General features: G+C 42.2%; 1 protein-coding gene across 1 annotated transcript; it reads left to right on the top strand.

Annotated features, from left to right (window-relative positions):
* Positions 1-13885: 13885 nt before the first annotated feature.
* On the top strand, positions 13886-18351 carry LOC148119061 (sperm motility kinase-like). Its single transcript, XM_087897823.1, has 2 exons — positions 13886-15206; positions 15879-18351. Exons 1-2 carry the CDS (start codon positions 14982-14984, stop codon positions 16680-16682), a joined length of 1029 nt encoding a protein of 342 aa, XP_087753949.1. The 5' UTR covers positions 13886-14981; the 3' UTR covers positions 16683-18351.
* Positions 18352-25378: the final 7027 nt, after the last annotated feature.

Raw genomic sequence — 25378 nt, 5'->3', positions numbered from 1 at the left:
CTTCATGTAAATATCTGGACAGTCATTAGTAACTATGAAAGCCTAATGTGGACAATAAATATTCATATGAGCCACAAAAGAGAGGACCTTCTGGTCCTAGCTTGTGGGAGAGACTGTCGGCCAGCATTCCTAAGCCTCAGCTCTTCTGCCAAAACCAGCCTACCCAAGCCTCAGCCGTCCTTCCAAAACAAGCCACATGAGCATGCATGGCAGGAACTTTCCCTGAGCCAATCAAAGACCTCCTGCTATGCCCACAGACTGCTGACTAACGGACACGTGATCAGAGTTGTCAGTGAAGAACAAACTCAGGTCATCAGGCTTTATGGCCAACAGGTTTACCTGATGAGCCATCCCACTGACCTGGGAGATTTATTGGACTGGTTAACCTAAGGGCTGGTGTATTCCCTATTGACAACATGCAGGCCAAGTCTGGAATCTGGATGCCTCTGCAGTTTCTGTGTGCTGCTGGTGACCTAGAATCTCCCTAGCACTGAGTTCACATTGAAGACAGAAGGGGTTAACGTTGTGTCCTTGGAAGATGGCTACAACAATGGGTGAATTCCTCATAGAAAGGCTAGCACACCCAGGATTTCCTGCTCCCCTAGTCTGCTCCCTGGGCTCCCAGAACTTTGGATGGTACCATTTACAATCAGGATGGGTCTACTTCAGTCACTGTCCCACATGCCAACCCTCTCTGGATATTCCTCTCAATGCACAAGTGTGTGCTACCCATCCTAGATACTCATGCATTCAGGTAGAGAACAACCACTTCACAGTTCTGCCTGATAGCCTGGGAAATGCTTACCCACGAAGTCATGGTGACACTATCACCCCTGGGAGGATACATCCACAGGACTGTACACATGACGCGAAAACCTAGTAATCTCAAAACCTGGTCCTGGTGGTGAGCCTCCAGGAAGTCATGTGGTCTGGGCAGGCCAATCATCATCCCTCCACAAGGCTTTTCACACAGAGAAAAGACAGATATCATTTTTGGTAATTGAGGCAGAAACAGGATCTGCTGGTAGAGAAGCTGAATCCACAGAAGGAAAAATTGTGTGGGGGAGATTAAAGAATTGCCTGCAGTAGAGAGTAGCCCATGACAGACCAAAGAAAGACTCCACCCAGACCAGAGTGGTGAAGCACGGAGTTTACTGGAATTATTCGTGAATTGTTCATAGGTATAGGAAGGCCCAGCCCCTGTGGGTGGCACCATTCCCTAGGTTGAGCCCTGGATTGTCTAAGAATGAAGCAAGCTAGCAAAGATGAGTTTATTCTCTTTGCCATGGACTATGAGTGTGATATGACAAGCAGCTAGAGTTCCTGCCTTAAAATCCCAAAACTGATGGATTGTCACTTGGATTGATGAGTCAAATAAGCCCTTTCCTCCCCTGTGCAGTATTTGTTACAGCAGCAGAAACAAAACTAGAACATATGTCAGAGATCTTTACCAGCCGAGCTTCCTCCTTGGGACCTGACAAACCCACCTGCTTTGTTGAAGAGCCTGGATTTTGAGGTGCTCCTGGTAAAAAGAGGTTGAGCCTATAATGCTTAAAGAAAAGAGAAATAAGCTCACATCTGTTGGTACTACCCACTCCATACTGTTGGTAAGATGTTTTGGAAAATCCTTTGTCTTGTGAACTAAAATAACCACCCGTGGATGCCTTCCCCATTCTCATTAGTGAGCTCTGCTAGGGCACATGATGTGTTCAGGAGATAGATGCCAAGCACAGCTCTTTCAACTCCTATTTTGAACTTGACCTTTGCAGCTACTCCGGGTTTGAGAATGCACAGAGGTGTTCCCTCTTACCCCAAACTTGACACTTCTGATATTCATCCTTGTATGTCTTCACTTAGACTACAAAGACATGGAAAATTCTGAAGTATTTGTCAACACACAGACACTTGGTGAAGATGGCTTCCTATAATTAATGATGTCACATAGCCTAGAGACTAGTGAAGATGGGGAAACCATGCCTATTATTTTAAAGATGAACATGACAGGCACCAATGAGCAGTCCTAGGAACTCAGATACAGTCATACCCTAAAATCATCAGATTCCCTGAGGAAAGGACAAGGGAGAGAATGCTGGGGATGGGGAATGTCAGACAATCTGAAGGAAGAACTGGGTGTGAGATGCTTTTCTTCTAGAAAAACAGCAAGTGAATCTCCAGGCTGATTCCCTCCTGCTACTCATTGAGGTTCAAAACCGAGAAAAGCAAGTCGCTTAGGCACAATGAAGAAAAGTTAATGTGAACAAATGCCAACACTCAACTCTGCAGTGCTGCAGGGAGGAGAATTAGATCATGTAATATTGACACCAAGGTCATGGAGTACCTCTGTCTACAGGAGTTTGTGCTCTGCCAACAAGACCAAAATCCAGTGTCCTGATTAGTGTTGCTTACATGAGTAAACATTTGTCTGACCTTGTCTCAGTTAAGCCAGGTGCGCTTGGTTCCGGGATGAAACGGTCCACTTAAAGAAGTCATTACTGTCTCTGTCAGTTGTAGGTACTGGAAAGAAACGGTCCAGTTGGAGAAGTCATCACTCTCTCCGTCAGCTGTAGGTACCAGGAATAAACGGTCCAGTTGGAGCAAACACCGCTCTCTCCATCAGCTGTAGGTACTGGGAATAAACGGTCCAGTTGGAGCAAACACCGCTCTCTCCGTCAGCTGTAGGTACCGGGAATAAACGGTCCAGTTGGAGCAAACACCGCTCTCTCCGTCAGCTGTAGGTACCGGGAATAAACGGTCCAGTTGGAGCAAACACCGCTCTCTCCGTCAGCTGTACGTACCGGGAATAAACGGTCCAGTTGGAGCAAACACCGCTCTCTCCATCAGCTGTAGGTACTGGGAATAAACGGTCCAGTTGGAGCAAACACCGCTCTCTCCGTCAGCTGTAGGTACCAGGAAGAAATGGTCCAGTTGAAGAAATCATCGTTCTCTTCATTATCTGTGGGTACCGAGAATAAATGGTCTAGTTGGAGCAAAAACCGCTCTGTCCATCAACTGTTGGTACCTGGAAGAAATGGTCCAGTTATAGAAGTCATCGTTCTCTCCATAAGCTGTAGGTACCAGGAAGAAATGGACCAGATGGAGAAATCATTGCTTTCTCCATCACCTGTTGGTACCTGCAAGAGAAATGGTCCAGTTGGAGAAGTCATCGCTCTCTCCATCAGCTGTAGGTACCAGGAAGAGAAGTGGTCCAGGTAGAGAAATCGTTGCTCTCTTCATCAATGGTTGGTTCCGCGAAGAAACGATGGAGTTGGAGAAGTCATAGCTAACTCCATCTGCTTAGGTCCCAGGAAGAGGAGCAGTCCAGGTAGAGACGTCATTGCTCTCTTCATCAGCTTAGGTACCAGTAAGCTAAACGGTCCAGGTTGAGAAGTCACCGCTCTCTTCATCAGCTGTGGACTTCGGGTGCTGATTGAACTCTTGATCCACTTCAACCTCCCTAAAGTATGTTGTTTGCTGTGGTTCCAATGAAGAATTCATCATTTCCTGCAAAGTGGAAGACTTACAAGGTTTGAGTCAACTATTCCCTTTCCAAGGTGAGTGGGACACACTATACACATTGTAGTCAGTCTAGGGCTACAGGCAAATGTGCTATTACTACGAAAAGGAAGCATAATTTTATAGACTGCTTTTCTGAGCTGCTCTGTGAGTCAGACACTCCTACTGGGTTTGTCAGTTTTCTGGCTCTGTAACTGAAATCGTGAGCCTGACTGCTTTATCCACAAAAGAGGGTTATTTATTTCAGCATTCTAGACCTCAAGGGTCCGGTGTGGTAAGGCTCATGAGGAACAGTACCCCAACAGAAGTAGAGAGGCAGGAACCCAGAGAGAGGGGAGAACCGCTCTTGCTCTTCTTAACAATACCCCTATACAAGAACAAATGCAAGCTCCCAGTCCTCACTTGCGGCTTTCCTGCAAGGAAAAAAAATATGCCAAAAAGCAGTTCCAGGAGGAAAGGCTAATCTCAGCTTTCCCTTTCCAGCTCAGCACATAAAAATGTGAGTGACAGCAGCCCCTGAGCTAGAGACCTGAGGTGAATCAAAAAGACAGATTGATTGGAGGACCAGCATGCATGCCTCTGATTCTAACAACAGATACAATGTAACCAGAAGCCCAAAGCTCTTGCCTGCCCTGTGGTGCGAGACAATTCTATTTACTGTAAATTATGTTTTAAATAAATGCATATTGGCCAGTTAACAAGGCAGGAAGTATAGATGGGAAAACCAGACAAGAAGAAGAGTCAGAGCGATGAGAACAGGTGAATTCTGGAAAGAAGGAAGCTCCTTCCCCAGTACCATGGAGACACTGAGATGCAGGATGTGACCTGCCCCACTGATAAAGGTACTGAGCCATGTGAATAACATAGATAAGAATAATGGGTTTATATAAGGTATAAGAGCTAATACAAAGCCTGAGTTAATGGGCAAATCAGAGTATTACTTATGGAGACCTCTGTGTGGTTTTCTTGGGGACGTCCCAGCTGTGGGAACTGGGCAGGACAAAAACCCCAACAAAGCAGGTCCTCACATTACAGAATGGTGCCCACAAGGACAACTTCATCCACATAAAACCTGAGATAGCTGGGAAGTAATTCTAGACAGAAAAGAATAGAGTAAAGCATGACTTCTTAGCAGCAGAAATTTCTCAGGTCTGCTCTGCTTGCTAGAGTCAAGCAGGCTCTCTCTTTTAAGAAAGGCTTCCTGACTCAGTATTAGCTGCAAGGTTTTTTAAAGAGGTCCTGCCACGAAATACTTAAATGGGCATAATGAAAAGCTGAACAAATGATTTTTGGTATTCAGTTGTAGCAGGAATAAAGCCATGCTGTTTTAAAATGCTGGCTTTATGGGTCATCCTGACAATGCAAACTCTGACTCTTTCAGGCAGGTGGTCCGACTATGGAGAATTGGAGTGTAGTGTGTGAGTACACTGCTGCAGCTTGCTTGTTGGCACAGATATTAAAATTCAATAGAGTTGTGGCAATAAACGTGACTATATCCGGTACATCCGTCATGAGCCTGGAATCTCAGAAAAGACTCATGTGGTCAGAAAAAGAGAGATATACATAAAGTGAGATTCAAAGACAAAGAAAACCTCTAAATGGTTTACAGTGTGTTAAAAATATATGCAAGCTTTTAAAAAAAAGGTTAAAGTCCATAAAACAAAGAGTAAGAAAGAGAGTAGCTGGGTGTGGTGGCATACACCTTTAATCACAACACTTGGGAGGCAGATGCAGACAGAGATATCTGTGAGTTGAAGGTATGGTGGCACACACCTTTAAACTCAGCACTGGGGAGGCAGAGACAGGCATATCTCCGTGAGTTCAAGGACAGCCTGGTCTACAGCATGAGTTCCAGGACAAAATACATAGAAACCCTGTCTCAAAAGCCAAAAATTAAAAATAAACAAAATAGAGTTGAAAATAAAGCCATGGAAAGATGGAAAACACACAGAGAATCTGGATACTGTATGTTATTATGCTCTCTTTGAATTGTTTGAATGCTGAGGAAGGAACAACAGCCGTTAAAAGATATCTGCTTATAAATACTGCTGAATTAATCCAAGATAGGGATTTAGAAAATATCTGGAGTTCAAAATTGAAGTCAGAATGTATGTTACTTTATAGAAGACATTTTGCTTTTGTTTCCACAGGAAATGAGAGGCTTTGGATTCATTCTGAGTTAAGAAAAATCAGCTTTGATCAAGGAAGACCAACTGAGAAATCTCCACTAGGAACAGATGGCACAGATGTCTGAGTTCTATGTCCAGAACAGATTTAAGACTGCTTCCTGAGATGATCAAGAATCACAAGATATTCCAGTAAGGACTTGTTCATAATTCTAAAGTTTTTTTTTTGTCTCCATAAGATTATCAGCACACCCAAACAGCAGGAAGTAGCCTGGAATATTAAACCACATTCCCAAAAATGGACTATGTGGTGTGAGAGAATTCTGTATTCTTTCAATGATGTTTTAAATAAATGCTTAGGGACCAGTAGCCAGGCAGGAAGTATAGGCAGGACAACTAGACATGAAGTAGAGGCAGGGTAATGAGAACAGAAGAATTCCGGGAAGATGGAAGCTCCTTTCCCAGTCCCGTGAAGAAACTGAAGATGCAGGATGTGACCTGCCCCACTGAAAAAGGTACTGATCCATGTGGCTAACATAGATAAGAATAAGAGGTTAATAGAAGTTATAAGAGCTAATATGAAGCCTGAGCTAATAGCCCAGTGCATTACCAATGGAGACCTCTGTATGGCTTTCTTTGGGACGTACCAGCTGTGGGAACTGGGCAGCACAGAAACCCCAACAGAGCAAGCCCTCATGTTACAGCCATGAAATAAGCTTCTTATACACTGGAAATATTTGTCACTCGAATTGGTTTAATAAAACACTTAATGGCCAGTATCCAGGCAGGGCAACCAAACTAAGGGAGATGGGAAGGGGAAGGATGGAGTCAGGAGTCACCAGGAGGTACAAAGGGGAGCAGGAGTTGAATGCACCATGCTAATAAAGGTACTGTGACATGGCAGAGAGTAAAGAAGGATAGTGGGTTAACTTCAAAATGTAAGAACTATAACAGTAATTAAAAATCACTCGTCATTAATATCCCTTAATCTCAATGGACTCAATTCACCTATAAAAAGACACAGGCTAAAACAATGGATACAAAAGCAGGATCCAGCCTTCTGCTGTCTACAAGAAACACAACCTCAACCTCAAAGACAGACAATACATCAGAGTATAGTGTTTGGACAAGATTTTCCAAATATATGGACCTAAGAATAAAGGTGGTGTAGCTACCCTAATACCTAACAAAATAGACTTCAAAGTAAAATCAATCAAAAGGGATGGAGAAGGATACTTTATCCTCATAACAAGAACAATTCATCAAGATAAAGTCTCAATACTGAACATCGATGCCCAAAATACTAGATCACCCTCATGTAAAAGAAATAATACTAAAGCTTAAACACAATTCAAACCTCACATACTAATATAGGAAACTTCAACACACTACTGTCCTAATGGACAGGTCAACCAGACAGAAATCTAAGAGACAAATAAGAGGGCTAAAACATATCATGAATCAAATGGATTTAACAGACAACTAATGAACATTCTACCGAAACACAGAAGAATATACCTTATTCTCAGCACCTTATGGAACCTCCTTTAAAATTGATTACATCCTCAGTAATAAAGCAAACCTCCAAAGATACAAAATATTTGGAGTAATCCCCTGGGTCTTATCAGACTACCATGGTTTAAAATTAGAATTCAACAGAAATACGAACTTCAGAATGCAGAAAAACACATGGAAATAAAATAGTGCACTATTGAATCACATCTGGGTCAAGGAAGAAATAAAGAAGGGAATTAAAGACTTCCTTGAATTCAAAGAAAATGAAGGCACAACATATCCAAACCTATGGGACACCATGAAAGCAGTGCTATGAGGAAAGTTCTTAGCACTAACGGCCCACATAAAGAAAATGAAGTAAGCTCACATTAGTGACTTAACAGCACACCTGAAAGCTCTAGAGCCAAAAGATGTGGATTCATCCAGGAGGAACAGAAGACAGGCAATAATCAAATTAAGGGCTGAAAACAACAAAATAGAAACAAAGAAAACAATATAAAGAATCAAGGAAACATAGAGCTGGTTCTTTGAGAAAATCAATAAGCTAGACAAACCCTTATTCAAACTAATCAAAAAGTAAAGGGAGAGAGAACATACAAGTTAACAAAATCAGAAATGAAAGGGGGACATATCAACAGACACTGAACAATTCAGAGAATCATTAGGACTTGCTACAAAAACCTGTACTCCACAAAATAGGAAAATGAAAGACAAATGGACAAATTTCTGGATAGATATCACCTACCAAAATTAAATTAAGATCACGTGGACAATTTAAATAGACCTATAACCTGCAAGGAAATAGAAACTGTCATCAAAAGCCTCCCAACCAATTTCTTAAAGAAAAACAAGGGCCTGATGGTTTTACTGCAGAATTCTTCCATCACTTTCAAGAAGAACTAATAGCTATACTCTTGAAAGTGTTCCCCATAAGATAAACAGAAGGAACATTGCCAAACTCTTCTTATGAGGCCACAGTTACCCTAATAGCAAAACCACACAAAGATTTTACCAAGAAAGAGAATTACAGACCAGTCTCATTCATGAACATGTATGCAGAAATACTCAATAAACTACTGGTAAAACAAATTCAAGAACACATCAGAAAAATCATCCCAGAGATTCAGGGATGGTTCAACATACAATAATCTACCGACGTAATCCACCATATTCAAGGTAATCATTATCAAAATCCCAACACAATTCTTCACAGAACTTGAAAGAACAATAATCAACTTCATATGGAAAAACAAAAACCCAGGACAGCAAAAAAAATTCCTGAACCATAAAGGCACTTCCAGAGGCATCACCATTCCTGACCTCAAGCTCTATTACACAGCTACAGTAATGAAATCAGCTTGGTATTGGCATGAAAACAGAAACGTTGACCAAGGGAATCTAATAAAAGACCTGGATATTATTCCACACACACCTATGAACACCTGATTTTTGACAAAGAAGCTAAAATTATACAATGGAAAAAGAAAACATCTTTGACAAATGGTGCTGACATAACTGAATATCAACCTGTAGAAGAATGAAAATAGATCCATCTCAGGTTCCATGCACAAAACTCAAGTCCAAATGGATTAAAAAACTGAAGACAGGAAATAGAGAATGGTCTGTTTATTTATTTTTTTTAATTTTTTTCAAAGTTTATTAAATTATAAAAGTTTCCATTTCTGCCCCTCCTCCCAACACCCTCCCACTTTCACTTCCCCCACTCCCTCTCCTCCTCCCTCTCCATCGATAAGAGTAGTCAAGGTTTCCTGCCCTGTGGGAAGTTCAAGTTCCTCCCCCCTCCCTCCAGGTCCAGGAAGGTGAGTATCCAAACAGACTGGATCCCAAAAATCCAGTATATGCAGAGGAAACAAGTCCCAGTGTCATTGTCAATGGCTTTTCAGAAAGACTCCGGGCCAGCCACATCCAGAGAATCCGGTCACATTCAGAGAATCTGGTTAGATCACGTTCGAGGGAGGTCTTGTCCCTGGAAGGCAGTGGTCAGAAAGGCAGGGCTACAATATGAGACCCCTTTTTCAGTTGGCTTTTCATTGCCTCCTCTGCTTCCCAGCAAAGTATTTACCAGAGGCTAAATTTAGTGCCCTTGCAATCCACTTTGTGAATATATTGGCTGTATGGCCTAATCCTCTTTCATAGTAATGAAGAACGATTAAGCAAATTGTAGGGCTTCACAGACTGTTTTCTTTACACAATGAGATGTTTCCCAAACAAGTAGATGGTGGTCTTGTGTTTCAAGAGTTCCAAGCCTCTGGGCAGTGTGAGCTCAGTACAGGAAGAGCAAGTGGCAGTGATGCCAGCTTCCCTTCCTGCCTCTCAACATGACTGAAGAGCCTACTGAGAACAAGTGGCCTGGATGCTCTGGCAGTGATCTACTGTGCACACATGATATCACTACAGCCACACCCATCAGCAGCAACCTCACCATCAACATCACACTCAAGCCCCATCCCACCTTGCCCACGCTCATGGGGCCCTGAGTCTGATACCATGTGATCATATAGATCCACAAGAAGCTGATCCGTGGAACATGTTCAAATAACCCCGATGTCCTGACATCTTACAACCAGAAACTCCAGGAAATTAAACAACTGTGTTGCTTAGCAATACTTGCTTTCTGTGAGGAAAGAGAGGTGCTGAGTGTTTTGAAAACATTCCACTATTCTTCTAAAAAATACACTTCCTATAACTTTACAAATAATCAAACAAATGCTTTCCTGTGTTAAGTTATTAAATTTACCTTCTCTCTTCCAGCATGAGGCATGTCCACAAACATGACAACAAGAGTCCCATGCCTTTATCATCCTTTTTGTGGGCTTTTGACTAGACTTCAGAATTTAAATAAAAATATTTATATTATTAGATATGGATCTATAACGTAGCACATTATTCTCCAATATTAGACCTGTTTAAACTATATATAAAAACTCAAAGTATGATGTCAAAAAGCACCTGTGCACAGGAATTCCTACACAGAAGCAAAGTCGGCAGAGGCTGATGAAAACTGCGAAGAGTGTGGCAAGTCACAGACACAAAGGCTAATTCCTATTTATTGTGGGCAATCTTTAGCCCCTTTAGAGCCATTCTTCGGCCACCTCTATGTCAGATCTAACAAAAGGAGGGGCTGAAAATTTTACTAGATAGCACCAGAGTCCAGTAGCTGCGATCCCACCACTTTACTATACCCTACCTTTGCAATGTTTCCAACATTGTGTTTGAAAATAATTGCAGAGCATTGTAGTTAAAAATTACAAATCATGCCTATTGGCAGATGTTAGACACTAGACTGTGCCATATTCCACGCAGGGGATACACAATGTTCTTTCTGATCACATTGGTAATAGGCAGAAATATTATAAATTATAGTCAGAAGCAATGATCAGCATTTTCCTTCCACTGGCATTGCTGTAGCCCATGACTTCTGGTTCTGCCTCTGGTAAAGTTCTGGGAAAGACAGCATCAATTACTAGAAGGACAAGCGATGTGTCGTGACCACGACTCCTTTCTTAAAGATCTGCTCCTAAGTCCCACAAGCCATGATTAGTTCACCTGTGTCCTTGTCAAATGAAAACTATCTGCCTTCTCTCACAGGATCTGCAGATCTGCACCATTAAAGTGAGAAGCCTGACAGGCAGTGAAGTTAAGACTAGTTTATCATTTGTGTATTCTAGTTTGAAAAAAAATTCTGAGAAGTCGGTATGGCTTGACAAGGCAACAAAATGGAAATAGCAAAGATCTAACAGTTCCTGAGAGTTTTCTATTGGAAGGGTTAAACACAAGACATTGCCTGTGTAACTACAGCATTCATTGATGAAAGGGTGGTGAACTGCAAGTCATGGGTATCTGTTAACAGATAAGGTAATCATCTCAATAAAAAGGGCTGAAACTGTGTTTGCTGATGCCATCCCCTAAGCCGTAGGAATGGCTGGTCTCTGTTTTCCCATGCTTCCCTGAGTTAGCTTGGGTTCCCACACAGCCTTCCATCCACATCAAATTCACTAGATGCCAGGGCAAATATGTTAGCCACTTATCCTGAGTTCTAATGGGTTTTACAAACTAATTCCCTAGTAATATTACATTATAGGGTTATCAGAAAGGTTATGCTGATCATGTGGAATGCTGTGAGGGAGAATGTGAAACAGGAGGGAAGGTCAACACCTATAGGTGAGGTTCTCTGGGCCTACCCAGCACATACTGTCCCTTGGTATTAGTGAAACCACACAGGAAACCTACACAGAAACAGGTTTAAGATCTTGTCTTCTTATCTTGAGTAGCAAGAGACATCGAGACCTTATTTTTATTTTACGGGTACCAGCTAACAATATAATTATACTTCCTTCTACCTCTTCTTCAAATATATGTCAACATGAGATAAATATACCATAACATCCTGTGTAAAAAATCCAGAAGTATTGTCAGTATGAAATAAAAATTTTAATAAAATAAACTGCTAAAGCTTAGAACACACTAAAGATGCAGAAAACTAAAATTTTCAATGCTATTCCATTGAACAGTTAGTTATCAAGTAATTAGTTCTTTCAAATTTTTTTGTTACTTAATCAAACACCTTTTTTGAATGTGTCTATGGAATAAATTATGTGTTTGTATATATGTATATTATAATAAGTATAATATCCCATAAACATCTTATTTTCTTATCTTTTTATTTCATCTAAGAGCTGGGAGTTTGATGTTCTGTTTGGTGCCCATGGTGGAGACTGATGAAATGAAGCTGGTGCAGACCAGAGTCATTCTCAGCCACATTGCCACCAAATGTGCCCTCCATGAGAAGGACATGAAGGAGAGAGGTATGGATGAAATGTTTAGTCTGGGAAATAGTTACATCATGACTTGAGTGAAGAGAATCATGGCAAAGGACTCGTGAGACAATGCCTGGGTGTTTGGGCATGCATACACTGACTTCAGTTAAGAAGAATGCTATGGAATTGAGGGCAGAATAGGAGGGGTTGTGGGTGTCCTGTAGAAGAGGAGATGGTGGAGTCCGGTTTCCCTTTGATTAGTCTTCAGAGGAAACATTCTAGCCAATAGCTTTGGATAGATGGACACAAAGGGCAGTAAAAAGAAGGATCCAAATAACTTATCTTAAAGTTCTGACAATTACAGTCATGACCCTAGCTTACCATGTGAATCTACATGCAGTCAGGATGATTGTGGCTCACAGAGTCTGGTACAGAGATACCAGGGTTGCATGAAGCTTTTTTGGGGAAGGCTGTTCTGAGCTGTCAAGACTGACCATGTGGTCTCCACTTTCTTGTGATAGACCACGCCATTCAAACTGAATATTCTGTGGAACTGTATGGTTTTTCTCAGAAAATTAAACACGGAGTCTCCAATAACCCAGCAGTTACATTGCTAGATAAATACACAAGAGAAATAAAAATACATTCCTGGGATATTCATAGATGTGTTAGTTATATTGTTCAATAAATAGAAAATGAGCCAGACATCAACAGAAGAATGGAGGAAGAGAGCAGCCTTGCTTGCCAGCCCTTTAGGGCATTCACATGGGAATGTGACTGGAGGTGGTGGCATTTGCCTTTATCTTAGTACTCAGTGACAAAAAGAGCAGAATTCTGGGAGAGCAGAATTCTGGGAGAGCAGAATTCTGGGGCCAGTGTGTGTACATAGTACATATACAGGTCAGACAAAACTACATAAAGAGACCCTGTCTCAATAAAAATTCTAAAAGGATTGCTAATCTGCAAGTAAGAATCTAGTATTACTGCCTCTACAGCTCCGTCAGAGGGGAACCTATTTTGCCACTGCCTTTTATGGTTTTTGACTGTAAAATCTGAAGCAGGAGGGTTCTGGCAGAATATCTGTGTGTTTTCACCATTGACAGGTATACTGACGATATGATGGGTTTGGACTACTCAGTTCTCCATCAACCTTACATTCCCCAACTAAGAAAGAGGCAAGTTTGACCATATTCAATTTTGTTTTAAATTGGGCTGTTATATCTATTCTTTCACTGACTGAGATTTTTCTTTTCATCCAATCTCATGTCTTTGTCATTCTTCACTGTGCTCTGTTTTTTTCAAACTTTCTGATTTGTAGGACACAGTGAAGAATTCCTGACTGTGCTGAAGACACACCAGCAGTGTGTCACCTCCCTGCCAATTTCAGGTGACCAGTGTTTCTATTAACAAGAAATTCATCTTCTCTTCCAACTATGATGAAGATCAATATTTTCATGTTTTTAGAATAGGATTGTTTATAATAAAACATTCTCTTGTTCTATGTTGTCCCCGGCAGTGGGATTTCTTTTCTTTTCAAGGGTGACGATGTTTTCTTGATTTTGGACTATGCTTGCTCTTTTGTCAATTTTTGTATGTAGATTGATACCTATGTTCCCCTGAAGGTATCTTGATCATGAAGAATGACCATTTTAATGTTTCACTGACTAAGAATTGTAGGACCAAGTCCTCTACTTAAGAATATTTTAATGTTCATAGTCATTGACCCTGTCAGATACTCATGTCTTTTCAGGGTGTCTTTTCTTGGCTAGAGAGTAAGGGCTTTACGCTAATAGTTTGTTTTATAGAAAGATTAGGAAATAAAACTTGCCTCAGTTTTATGTGCTAATGGAATATGTGTGGATCCTTACAGTCATTTCTTTAGATTGTAAGATCTGTCAGTGAATCGTCCCAGTAAAATGCAGTGCTTTGTCAACCTATTTGTTCTTTCAGATTGTGTTGCCTAGCTGTATATTTCAACTTAAAAGTTTTCCACAGATTCTTGTATCTTTCCTTGTTATATGAGTCCCCATCTTTAGTAGCGAAAGAAAAAAGATGGGAGCTACAGAGAAACGGTAATGCTAGGAGAGATTCTCCATCCAGGCACAAAGATTCTAGCAATGATGGCCACACAGTGGGAGTTTGAAGCAGTTTCATTCCTGTCAGACAAAGCATGTCTCCATGAAAATGCAGGTTTCGGAGGGAATGGGAGCTCCTGTACAAACATGAAGCTGGTTCATTTAGTATGAGACCTGTGCTACACTACAGAGGATGTTGCCTGAAATCCAGGCTGCTTGAAGGGACCATTTTTAATCTTGGCGAGATCGATAGAACATATACAGTCAATGTGTGACTGTGTGACTGCAATAAGTCTGCCTTGACTCCTGTGCCGCATGGGTAGCATGGGGATGGGGAGCAACCAGCTCTGCTAAGCCCATGTTTATTGTCTAGCATTCTGTTGTGATAGAAACTTATGAACATGACATCTTAAGAGAGAGTGAGCATGCCTGTCTGACTTAGTTTTGGAGGGACAAGAGCCTCTGGGAGTGGGTCAGTGTCATGGAAGCCAGCTGGAATCCTGAAGGCAAATGCAGAAAAATTGACATGTCACCAACTAAACTCAAGCACGAAGTAGAAGACGACAGGAAGACTATGCTGTTTCTTCTCAAGGACAGTGCCACGGATGGAGTTCTGCTTCCATGGCTCCAACCTACAAAGTTCCCAAACAGTACCATTTACTTTCCTTGTGTCTCCATGTGTTCAAACACCCCATTTGTATCAGACATTTCTATTCAAAGTAACAGAGGGATTGTTGAATGTCAGATGTGTTCAGGACTTGACTCCTTCTTTGGGAATTTGTGAAGCACATATGTGGGGCTAACTAGAGGACCTGTGCCACTTGGTGATCGAGAACTCTAATTCAGTGTCACCAACCACTTAAGTGCCAGTTCTATTTGGGAAGGACATGTGCCACCACCATGGCTTCAGTGTCTCATGAAACTGCATATACGCATGTGCACACACACGCATAGACACACACACACATAAGATAATGGTTGTGTTCCAGAATCTGACAGTTATGGAAGCCATGTTTGGTCCACTCATTTGGGTGACATCACTAGGAAACATTATGAAGCATGCTAACAACTACTCTGTTTTAGGCACTGCCTGCATTGGGCTCCTGTCTTGTATCTCGAAGGAGCTGGTCTACAGAACAAGTCTACTGAATATTGCCTGTGACAGACTAGGAATCTCCAATCTACGAGACTTTGCTAGAGTGAGTTCCTTTCCTGTTACTGGTTTTGGTTCCAGAGTTAAGTTTTGCTATTTCATGTTTACATGGATGTTATTAGTTTACATCCTTGGTTTGATTTGTGGATGTTCTATTTTTTAATTATTACCCAATTTTCTGTTTCAAAATTCATTTATTATTTACTTTTTTCTACTGCGGTTTCAATTTTCTTCAGATGAAACACGTGTTACTGTAAACTAACCACAGCAACTTCATTATAAATTTCTCATCCATTCCAAGCCTGCATTTTGGTCAAACTCTCCTGCTCTATCGCTTCATCCACTCCATCTCTGTGACTAATACTGTTTCTTTGATAATTGCTCAGCCTGCATCCTCCTTAAACCCACAGGAGAAGAAAATATCACACTTCTCTTTGTGGACTTTGTTTCTCTTAGATGAGATTTACTCTATGTGTAGCTTCTTTCCCAGAGCATAAGTGATCAGTGATCCCTGTGTCTGAGAATGGGCTCCTCCCCAGAATCTGAACAGATGCTGCCACACACTTGCTCAGTGTTTTTTTGTCAATTACCTTCTGGATTATTCTTGTACTTCTTGGTCTTAAAGGCATCATTTGCATGTTTGGGTTCTCTCAGATTACAAGACAGAGAATTCATACCTATAAACCACCATTCTAAAACTATATCATTTCTTCCCTAGCATCGTGTGTCCCTGAAATTGCCCAAATACAGAGAACTTGAGGTAACCATCATGGTCAGCCACCGGGAAGAGGACATCCTTAAGAAGAATTATAAATTTTTAACATCTCTGGGGTGTGGTGCATTTGGGGAGGTGATACTTGCCCAACACCTTCCAACGAAAACTCCGGTGGCTATCAAGGTGCTTGAGAAAGAGTACAATGATGAGGAGTACATCAGGTCTGAAGTTGCTATCCATAAGTCACTGCAACACAGCAACATCATCCAGTTATTTCACGCTATCAACACGCTGCAGACCACCTATCTCATCATGGAGTACCATAAAGGAAAAGACTTGGTGATGTTGATCAGGGAGGTGGGCTGTCTAAAAGAGGAGGAGGCTAGGCCAATAATCAATCAGTTGGCGTCTGCTGTGCACTTCCTGCACCAGAGACTGATCGCGCACCGCGACATCAAGCTAGAGAACATACTTCTGGGGGAAGGCGGCAAAGACAAGCTTTGCGATTTTGGACTGGCCACTCAGGTTGTAGAGGGCCAGATGCTGGAGGAGCTGTGGGGCACCTTGCCATATTTGGCCCCTGAGATCTTGGCCGAAACACCATATGACACTATGGCAGGAGATATGTGGAGCTTAAAGATTGTCTTCTACCTCCTGGTCACCGGACAATTGCCCTATGTAGCACCGACCCCCGAAGCTATGTACCATCTGATCACCACCACCCCGTGCCGCATTCCATACCATCTTTCCAAGCCCTGTTATCTCATCATGTCCAGACTGCTCACGGTAACATTTGGTTCAGGCTAACTTCATCTCGGCTTGTGGAACGACCTTGGTTGGGCCATATTCATGAACACATAACACTTCCTGCCAAGGAAAACCTCTCCAAGGTTGTGGAGACCATGTGTAACATCAGGTACACCTTCCAGCAGGATTTATCGTCACTAAAAGACCCAGAGTCAAACCTAAGAGCAAAGATTAACATCCTAAAATTCAAATTGAGCTCTGGGGATAGCAGTCTGCAAACGATCATCCCTGCAGTCGCTATTAGTGTCCCTGTGGCCATGAAAAGGAGCCACAGCGAACCAGCTCTGCTGTCCAGGGGCAGAAGCAAACTAAACCAGGGCTCCACACACACACCTGCCCGGAGGAGCTGCACAGCCCCAGAAGGATAAGCATTACCCACTGAAACCATCAACCCCGCTACAGGGGACACCACAGTCAACATGACGTCACTGGATAGCCTGGCTGATGAATCCTCCTCCCCTGAGCCATCGCTGAATGAAAAATGTTTAGGGTTTGTGAAAATGGCCTCCACCGATGAACAATCCACAGAGCCAGAGGTGCCCAGTGACCAGCCCCAGGTTGTACCCACAGCCTCTGGAACAGGGTCACTCCGGGGCTGGAAGCTGATGAAGAAGCGAATTTCCCGGGCACTCAGAGCACTGTGCTGCTGCTGCCTGCCCGCCCCACGTGGGCAAACGGATGTGGCCTAGGAGAATTCCAGCCCTGGTAAGGAGTGCCTGCTGTAGGAGGGAGCCAGGAAAGAAGCTCAGATGTTGGCGGCCCTGCAACCAAGGGCAACAGGCCCCTGCGTCCATACTCCAGCTACAGGTTCTGAGCTTCCAGTCCCTTTCTCCTTTAGCTTACTGCTGTGTCAGCACTGCTTTCCAGATCCAGGGCTGGACAGAAGGCCCATCAGCCGAGAGATCCTCTTATCTCCCCAGCCTTGGTTTGCATTTAGGACCGTTACCCATAACATCTAACACATCTCCCTCTGCAACCAGAAATGCCTTTGATGCCCACCTCATGTTGATCACCATCTTGGTCACTTCCTCCTCTCCAACTTAATTTAAGACTGTTTGTAGGGCAGACCTGCAACAATCCATGTCCTTGAATCTGATTGACAGGGACAATGGATATAGAGTTAGAGCTTATGCTTCAATCTGAACTCCCACTCTTTCAATAATTCTGATTTTGGTGTTATTTGCTTTTTTAAATTTTTACTTGTTATTTATTAATCTTTGTATATTTCTAAAAAAATGTTTTTATTATTATACTTTGGAAGTTCAATTTAAATAGAGAAAGTAGTACATATATGATTTTTTTCCCTTTGTTGTTAATGGTTCATGTAAATATCTGGACACTCATTAGTAACTATAAAAGTCTAATGTGTACAATAAATATTAATATTAGCCAATAAAAGAGAGGAGCTTCTGGTCCTAGCTTTTAGGAGAAACTGTCGGTCAGCCTTCCTAAGCTTTAGCTGTCCTTCCAAAACCAGCCTACCCATGCCTCAGCCATTCTGCCAAAACCAGCCCACATGAGCATGCAGGAACTTCTTCCCTGAACCAATCGAAGGCCTGCTGCTATTCCCAGAGACTGCTGACTAATGGACACATGACTGGAGATGCCAATGAAGGAAGAACAACACCGAAGAATTGGCCACCTGAGCCAATGGGATTTTGGGATAGGATATGAGAGGCCTGCCCATACCCTCAATAAAGGAGTTGGCTTTTTGTAGTCACCAGACTTGCAGAGTCTATGTGGTTGACTCCATGCCTTCTCGCCCCCTCCAAGTGGTTTTCCTGCAGGGTTGCCCCCAACACAGATTGATCTTGGCTCAATTTTCCTGCATAAATCTCTCCCTCCTCCTCCTGTCCTTCCTCTCTCTATTTTTTTTTTGTGGCCTCTGTTCGCAGGAGGCTCTCAGGAGGTCACCATCTCATCTTGTCCTGGTTCAGGAGAAGGAGCCCAGGCAACATCAGCCCACCTTGTCCTCCCTGGTCCCTGTGAAAGGAGGACATTTAGTCCCAGTCAGCCTCACAGAAAGTCCTATCTCTGAGTATCTTCAGCTCCATTGCCCAGACTAGTCACGTGACTATTGTTGAGCCAATCACTGTGTCCTAGGTTGTGTGCTGTTCTGATTGGTCAGACCTGAGTCATATAACCTTGTAGAAGGAGCAGCAGGCTGCTTTTCATCCCACCCACGTCCTGGCAGCCTGGCTAGCTTTGCCCCCAAAATAATTCATTTAAACACTGCCTGGCCCATTATCTGTAGCCTCTTATTGGTTAACTCTTCCATATTGATCTAACCCATTCTAATAATCTGTGCAGCACCACGAGTGGTGGTTTACCAGAAGGTCCTAACCTGCATCTATCTCGGGGAGGAGAGTCATGGCGACTGTCTCACTGCCTTTTTCCTCCCCGCATTCTATTCTGTCTACTCTGCCTGTCAAAGCTGCTGTCCTATCAAAGGCCTAGGCAGTTTATTGATTAAACAATGAAAGTAACACTTAGAAAGAAGACCCTCCTGCATCATTTCCCCCTTTTTTGTTTAAACAAAAAAGAAGGCTTATAATTTAACATAGTAAAATTACATGTAGCAAAACAGTTATAAAGCAAGAATTACAGTTACAATATCTATATCTATTTTATCTTTTATCATAACTAAGGAAAATTATAATATAACTATAACTAACCATTCTTCAATTTCATCAAAGACTCCAGAAGGATATAATATTACCTAAGTAAATAAGAAGTAAGCAACTCCTAAAACTCTAGAAATGACAGAGACATCTCGCTCATAGTCAAGATCACAGTCACCCAAAGTTTCTCTGTACCATTGGGGCATCCATCTTCAGCCTACACGCCCATAGTTTCCAGTAGACATTTCCATGAAGCAGGGAATTTTAAGGGCAGTTCAGTCACTATCTGCTGTGTCTTGTAGAATGTCTCGCAGACTCTTTTATGAATGAGGAACCCTGAAAGACTATCTCACCTTTAGGCAAGTTTAGCAGTCCTCTCTCTGTGGGTTCTTTGTGTCCAGTTTATGCATCAGTCCAAAAAGAGCAGTTTCTTGCCCAAATGGCTATCAAACTCCATAAGTAGCCTCTTTGATGCCCATCTTCCTCTTGAAGTAGATTGGTGCTGTCAGGAGCAGACGTGTTTCATTGTCATGGAAAACCCTAAGTTATTAAAACATTAAATGCCATATTCTATAGTCTTTGAATGATATGAAGAATGCCTATCTGAAAAATATCTGTGCACATCTAGAAAATGTTATTAACATGACTACAAGCTTGACTATTATTCACATAACCACCCAGGCTGTAGATGAAATTAATTTCTTTAAAACCACACACATTGAGAGTAGAGGCAAAGCAAGGGACAGGAAAAGAAGGGCAGTTATCAGGTTTGGGTGCAGGCCAGCTCCCTGCTAAAGTAGGGAGCAGCCTAAGGACACCAGTCACAGGGACAGAAGGACAGGTTAAGTCATTGTGCCGTTCACACCAAGTCCATCAGGAGACTGACCCAAACCTCTCTGCCCAGAGAAAACTTGTAATTTCTTCATTTTTAGAATTTTAATTTCACATGTCTGGAGGTCACAGAAAACTGATAGGCAACTCTCACCTGCCATGTTGGTCCCAGGGTTAAAACTCAGGACTTCCCTCTTGGCAGCAACCATATACATCCGGGGAGACTTGCGGCTCTGCCATGTGTTTGTAGCTCTGCCTTCAGAAGGAAGGTTTGAAGTCCACATTTTTCACAGTTCTGCTCTCTAGCTAACCCAGAGGGGGTGCTTTGTGACCACGTGTGGTTTAAGAACTACCCCTAGTTTTCATTTGATGAAATCTCAGGTAAAGATCAGAGGTTTGTGAGATCAGATCTGAGAAGAAGTGAACGGAATTGATGGTAATGCCAGGATGAGTGCGCTAAAGCACACAACATAAATGAAGATACACTTAATGAACTCATCTCCCAAGGAAAGGGGGAAAATGGCAGCAGCCATTCCTGAGATCAGCTGAGGATGGAATAAAAAGCAGTCCAGATTAATTGAACCATAAGGGAATCAAACATGACATAAATCTTTCTTCAACAATGTCTTAAATTTTAATCTCTAATCATGAGGCTACTCTGGGCAGCAGAATAATGTGGTCTTCATCTTCGGGTGACAAAATTGATAGAGATCAAAAAATATGGTATGTACTCACTCGTAAGTGGATTCTAGCCACAAATAAAGGACACTGAGCCTATATATTTAATGATCCTAGAGAAGCTAAATAAGGTGAACCAAAAGAAAATCATATAGTTATCCTCCTGGATATGAGAAGTAGACAAGATTAACAGACAAAACTTTGGTGCACGGGGGAGTGTGGGGTGGATGTAAGGGGAGATGGGTAGAGAGAAGTGAGAAGGAGAAGATTTGGGAGAGCTTGGGGGAATGGGATGGGTGGAATGGAGGATGGGTGGATATGGGATCAGTGAAGTAAATATCTTAATTAAGGGAGCCATTTTAGGGTTTTCAAGAGACGTGACTCTAGAGGGGTTCTCAGGTCCAAAGAGGGGTCCCCAGAATGTTCCTTGAGCAGCAGAGGAGAGGGTACCTGAACATGCCTTGTCCCATAGTCACACTGATGAATATCTTGCATATTCAAGTTCGCCTGTTCGCCGTTTATATGACCTCAGAGAAGGAGAGCTTCATTGGCCTCCCCTCCCTCCTCAACAGAATGTGTAAAGGCATGGTCTTCTGAGGATTTTAGTTTTTGGTTAGTACAACTTCTGGGTCTCCACATGGCAGCATTCATGTCCAAGGCATAGAAAATAACCATACTCCCAAAGCTCCAACCTTACAGACTTGAGAATCTATGAGATCCACAGAAAAAAAGCACAAATGGTAATCTTGAATCTGATTGTGAATGGACCCTTGCAGGCCATAAGTTCCCACTTGTGACCAGCTGGTATTAATTTTCGGCTCACTCTGGATAAAGTCATGATTGTGTCAGAATGTGAACAAACACTACTAATGTGGGAATGAGGGGACAGGTTGTCACAGAACAGCAGGGGGATGCATGATGCATTTATGGTTCTAATGCAGTTGGTCCAGGTTCAGTGGTAATGGAGCATGCAACTTATGCCTAGGCTACGTTTTGGGAATTGCCCTGTCATTATCCAAAGTTACTAAGGATCTCTGGGACAGCCTGCACATGCCAGATGCCCCACTGTAGTAATTGTGTGCATAGTGGACTATATTACTGTAAGGATTTCCTATGACATCCTGGTCCAGGGCCTAGAAAGGAGCCAGGAAGCGGCTCTTGTCATTGTGATGCTGTGTGAGGGCTAAGTGCATAAGTTTCACTTTGTTGGCCCCTTTGGGCAACAGTTCTTATCTGCTCCTTCAGAAGCAAAGTCCCCAAAAGCATGAGGACCCTCACTCCATTACAATTGATTACTTGAGAATATCTGTGACTTTACCATGAGGCCAGGAGAATTCGGATACCATACAGTCTGTACAGAATCTCCAGGGAGCACCTCCTGACTGCTTTCTAGATGTGCTTACCCGCACCAGAAAGGGGTTGCTCTACTAGGTTGTTGGGAATTCCCAACTGTGCTTGCAGAAACTGTTTCCCATCAAGAAGAATAAATCCAATCGCTACTCCAGTCTCCACAGAGACCACTTTTCTGCACACACAGAGCCACCCAGGGCCACCCAGGTGGCCAACTGCAGTCTTCCTGACACAGAGGAATGAGGAGAAGTGTGTAAATATATTCTGAAGATCCACTGGGAGGTGATGTGGGAAAAAATGTGATGACCATGTCCAAGGTGCAGCATGAAGGGGCACATAAGATGTCCATGCACGAGCCACCTAGGCCAGAGTGGGCCTGAGGAAGCAAGCTCCATGGGAGAAGGAGCAGATTCATCCCAGGGACATTGGTGGACTAGGATTGAGGCAACAACTTGGGCAAGAGCAGACCTGTGACAGCGAACTCCACAGGAACAGGTACAGGGAAGTAACCGCTAAGTGAGTGAGTCAGAGCTACACTGCTGAGGGTCTGGACGTGAATCTGGGACCTTCAAGGGAGTAGCCAAGAATCAGAGATCTGTGCAGATCCAGGTGTGAGTCTGGGACCTCAAAGGTACCCGGCATAAGCCTATTACTAGGACCTCTGTGGGTCAAGCTGTTGGTCTGGGACATCAAGGGAATAAGTAGAAACCAGAAACCTCTGTAGGTCCAAGCTTAAGTCTGGGACCTCTGAGGGAGTAAGCCTGAGCCAGGTCCTCTGTGAGCCTGAGCGTGCCCGAGCCTGGGTACTCCGATGGGTGGACAAGAGCCAGAGTCCTTTACAGGACCAACCCCAAGCCAGGGACGTCTGCAGGAACAGATCCAGTCCAGGGACATTTACAGAAACAGGTCTGAGCCAACAACCTAGGCTAGAGCAGGCCTGAGACAGCATACTCCACGGGAGTGGAGCAAAGCCTCGGGGTGCTGAGTGACCTCCAGGAACACGGAGTGAACAAAGGAGTAACTAGATCCTAGGCACTGACTGTATCAAGAGGAACAACCATCTGACCCTTGAATTCACTGGCACATAGAAGATTATTCAACAGAATCACAGACAGCCCCCAAAGACACCTATTAGAGGAAAAGCTGAGTATAAAATGTAAGAACACAGGCAATACCATGGAGAACAACATGACACCAGTAAAACCTAAAGACCCTACAACTGCAAGACTTGAACAACCAAATATAGATGTAGCAGAAGAAAATGACCTAAAAATAACTTCAGGAGAATGTTTCAAACTCTTAAAGAGGAAATTAAAAATTGCATCAAAGAAATGGAAGAAAATACAAACAAAAAATTGGAAGACATCAACAAATCCCTTAAAGAAACCAAGAAACAGCAATCAAACATATGAAAGAAATTATCCAAGACTTGAAACAATAAAGAAAGTACAAGTTGAGGAAATTACTGAAGGAGAAATCAAGAGAAAATTATCAGGAACCACAAAGGCAAGCATGAACAGCAGAATCCAAGAGATGGAAGAGAGACTCTCAAGCACTGAAGATACAATAGAGGAAATAGATTCATCAGTCAATGAAAACATTAAATCCAACAAAAGCTTAACCCAAAATATCCAAGAATTAAGGGACACCATGAAAAGGCCAAACCTAAGAATAATAGGTATAGAAGAAGGAGAAGAAGTTCAACTCAAAAGCACAGAAAATATTATTTAACAAAATCATAAAAGAAAACTTTCCCAACCCAAAGAAAGATATGCCTATGAAGATACAAGAAGCTTATATAACACCAAATAGACTGGATCAAAAAAAGTCCGCTCACCACATAATAATCAAAACACTAAACATACAGAGTAAAGAATATTAGGGGCTGCAAAGGAAAAAAAGGCCAAGAAACATGTAAAGGCAGGCCTATCAGAATTACAGCTGACTTCTCATTGGAGACAATGAAAGCCAGAAGGTTATGGTCAAGTGTTATGCAGACATTAAGTGACCATGGATGCCAGCCCAGACTACTATACCCAGCAAAACTTTCAAACATCACAGAAGGATAAAACAAGGTATTCCATGACAAAATAAGATTGGATACAAAAAGAGAAAGCATCCATCTTCTACATACAAGAATTACAACTCAACCTCAAAGACAGACATCGTCTCAGAGTGAAGAGTTGGGAAAAAATATTCCAATCAAATGAACCTAAGAAAAAAGCTGGTGTAGCTATCTTAATATCTAACAAAATAGACTTCAAACTAAAATCATTCAAAAGAGACAAGGAAGGACATTTCATATTAGTCGTAGGAAAAATCCATCAACAGGAATTCTCAATACTGGACACTTATGCCCCAAATACAAGTGCACCCTCATATGTAAAAGAAATGCTCCTAAAGCTTAAATCATACATTAAACCCCACACACTAACAGTGGGAGACTTCAACACTCCTCTCTCACCACTAGACAGGTCAGTCAGACAACAGTGAACAGAGAAATAAGGGAATTGACAGACATTATGACACAAATGGACTTATCAGACATCTATAGAACATTCCATCCAAACAGAAAAGAATATTCCTTCTTTTCAGCACCTTATGGAACCTTCTTAAAAATTGACTACGTATTTGGTAAAAAAACAAATCTAAACAAATACAAAAAACTGGAATAACCCCTTGTATCTTATCAGATCACCATGATTTAAAATTAGAAGTCAATAGCAATACTAATTCCAGAATGCCCACAAACACATCGAAATTAAACAGTGCTCACCTCATCAATGGGTCAAGAAGAAATAAAGGGATAAGTTAAAGCCTTCCTAAAATTCAATGAAAATGACCAAACAAGATACCCAAATTTATGGGACACAATGAAAGCAATGTTAAGAGGAAATTCACAGCTCTAAATGCCCACATAAAGAAGTTGCCCTAGTTTATTAACAGAACATTTGAAAATTCTAGAACAAAAAGAAGCAAACTCACCTAAGAGAACTAGATGGCAGGAAATAATCAAATTGAGAGTTGAAATAAAAAAAAAGAAACAAAGAAAACAATACAAATAATCAGTGAGACATAGAGTTGGTTCTTCAAGAAAATCAGAAAAATAGACAAACCTTTACCCAAACTAACCAAAATGCAGCAAATTAAACAGACCTATCACTGCTGAAGAAATAGAAACAGTAATCATAAGTCTCTCAACTAAAAAAGCCCAGG

Source organism: Myodes glareolus, chromosome 18 (genome assembly GCF_982192425.1).
Source record: "Myodes glareolus chromosome 18, mMyoGla1.1, whole genome shotgun sequence".
Lineage (NCBI taxonomy): Eukaryota > Metazoa > Chordata > Mammalia > Rodentia > Cricetidae > Myodes > Myodes glareolus.
This window is presented reverse-complemented; position numbering and strand designations above follow the sequence as displayed.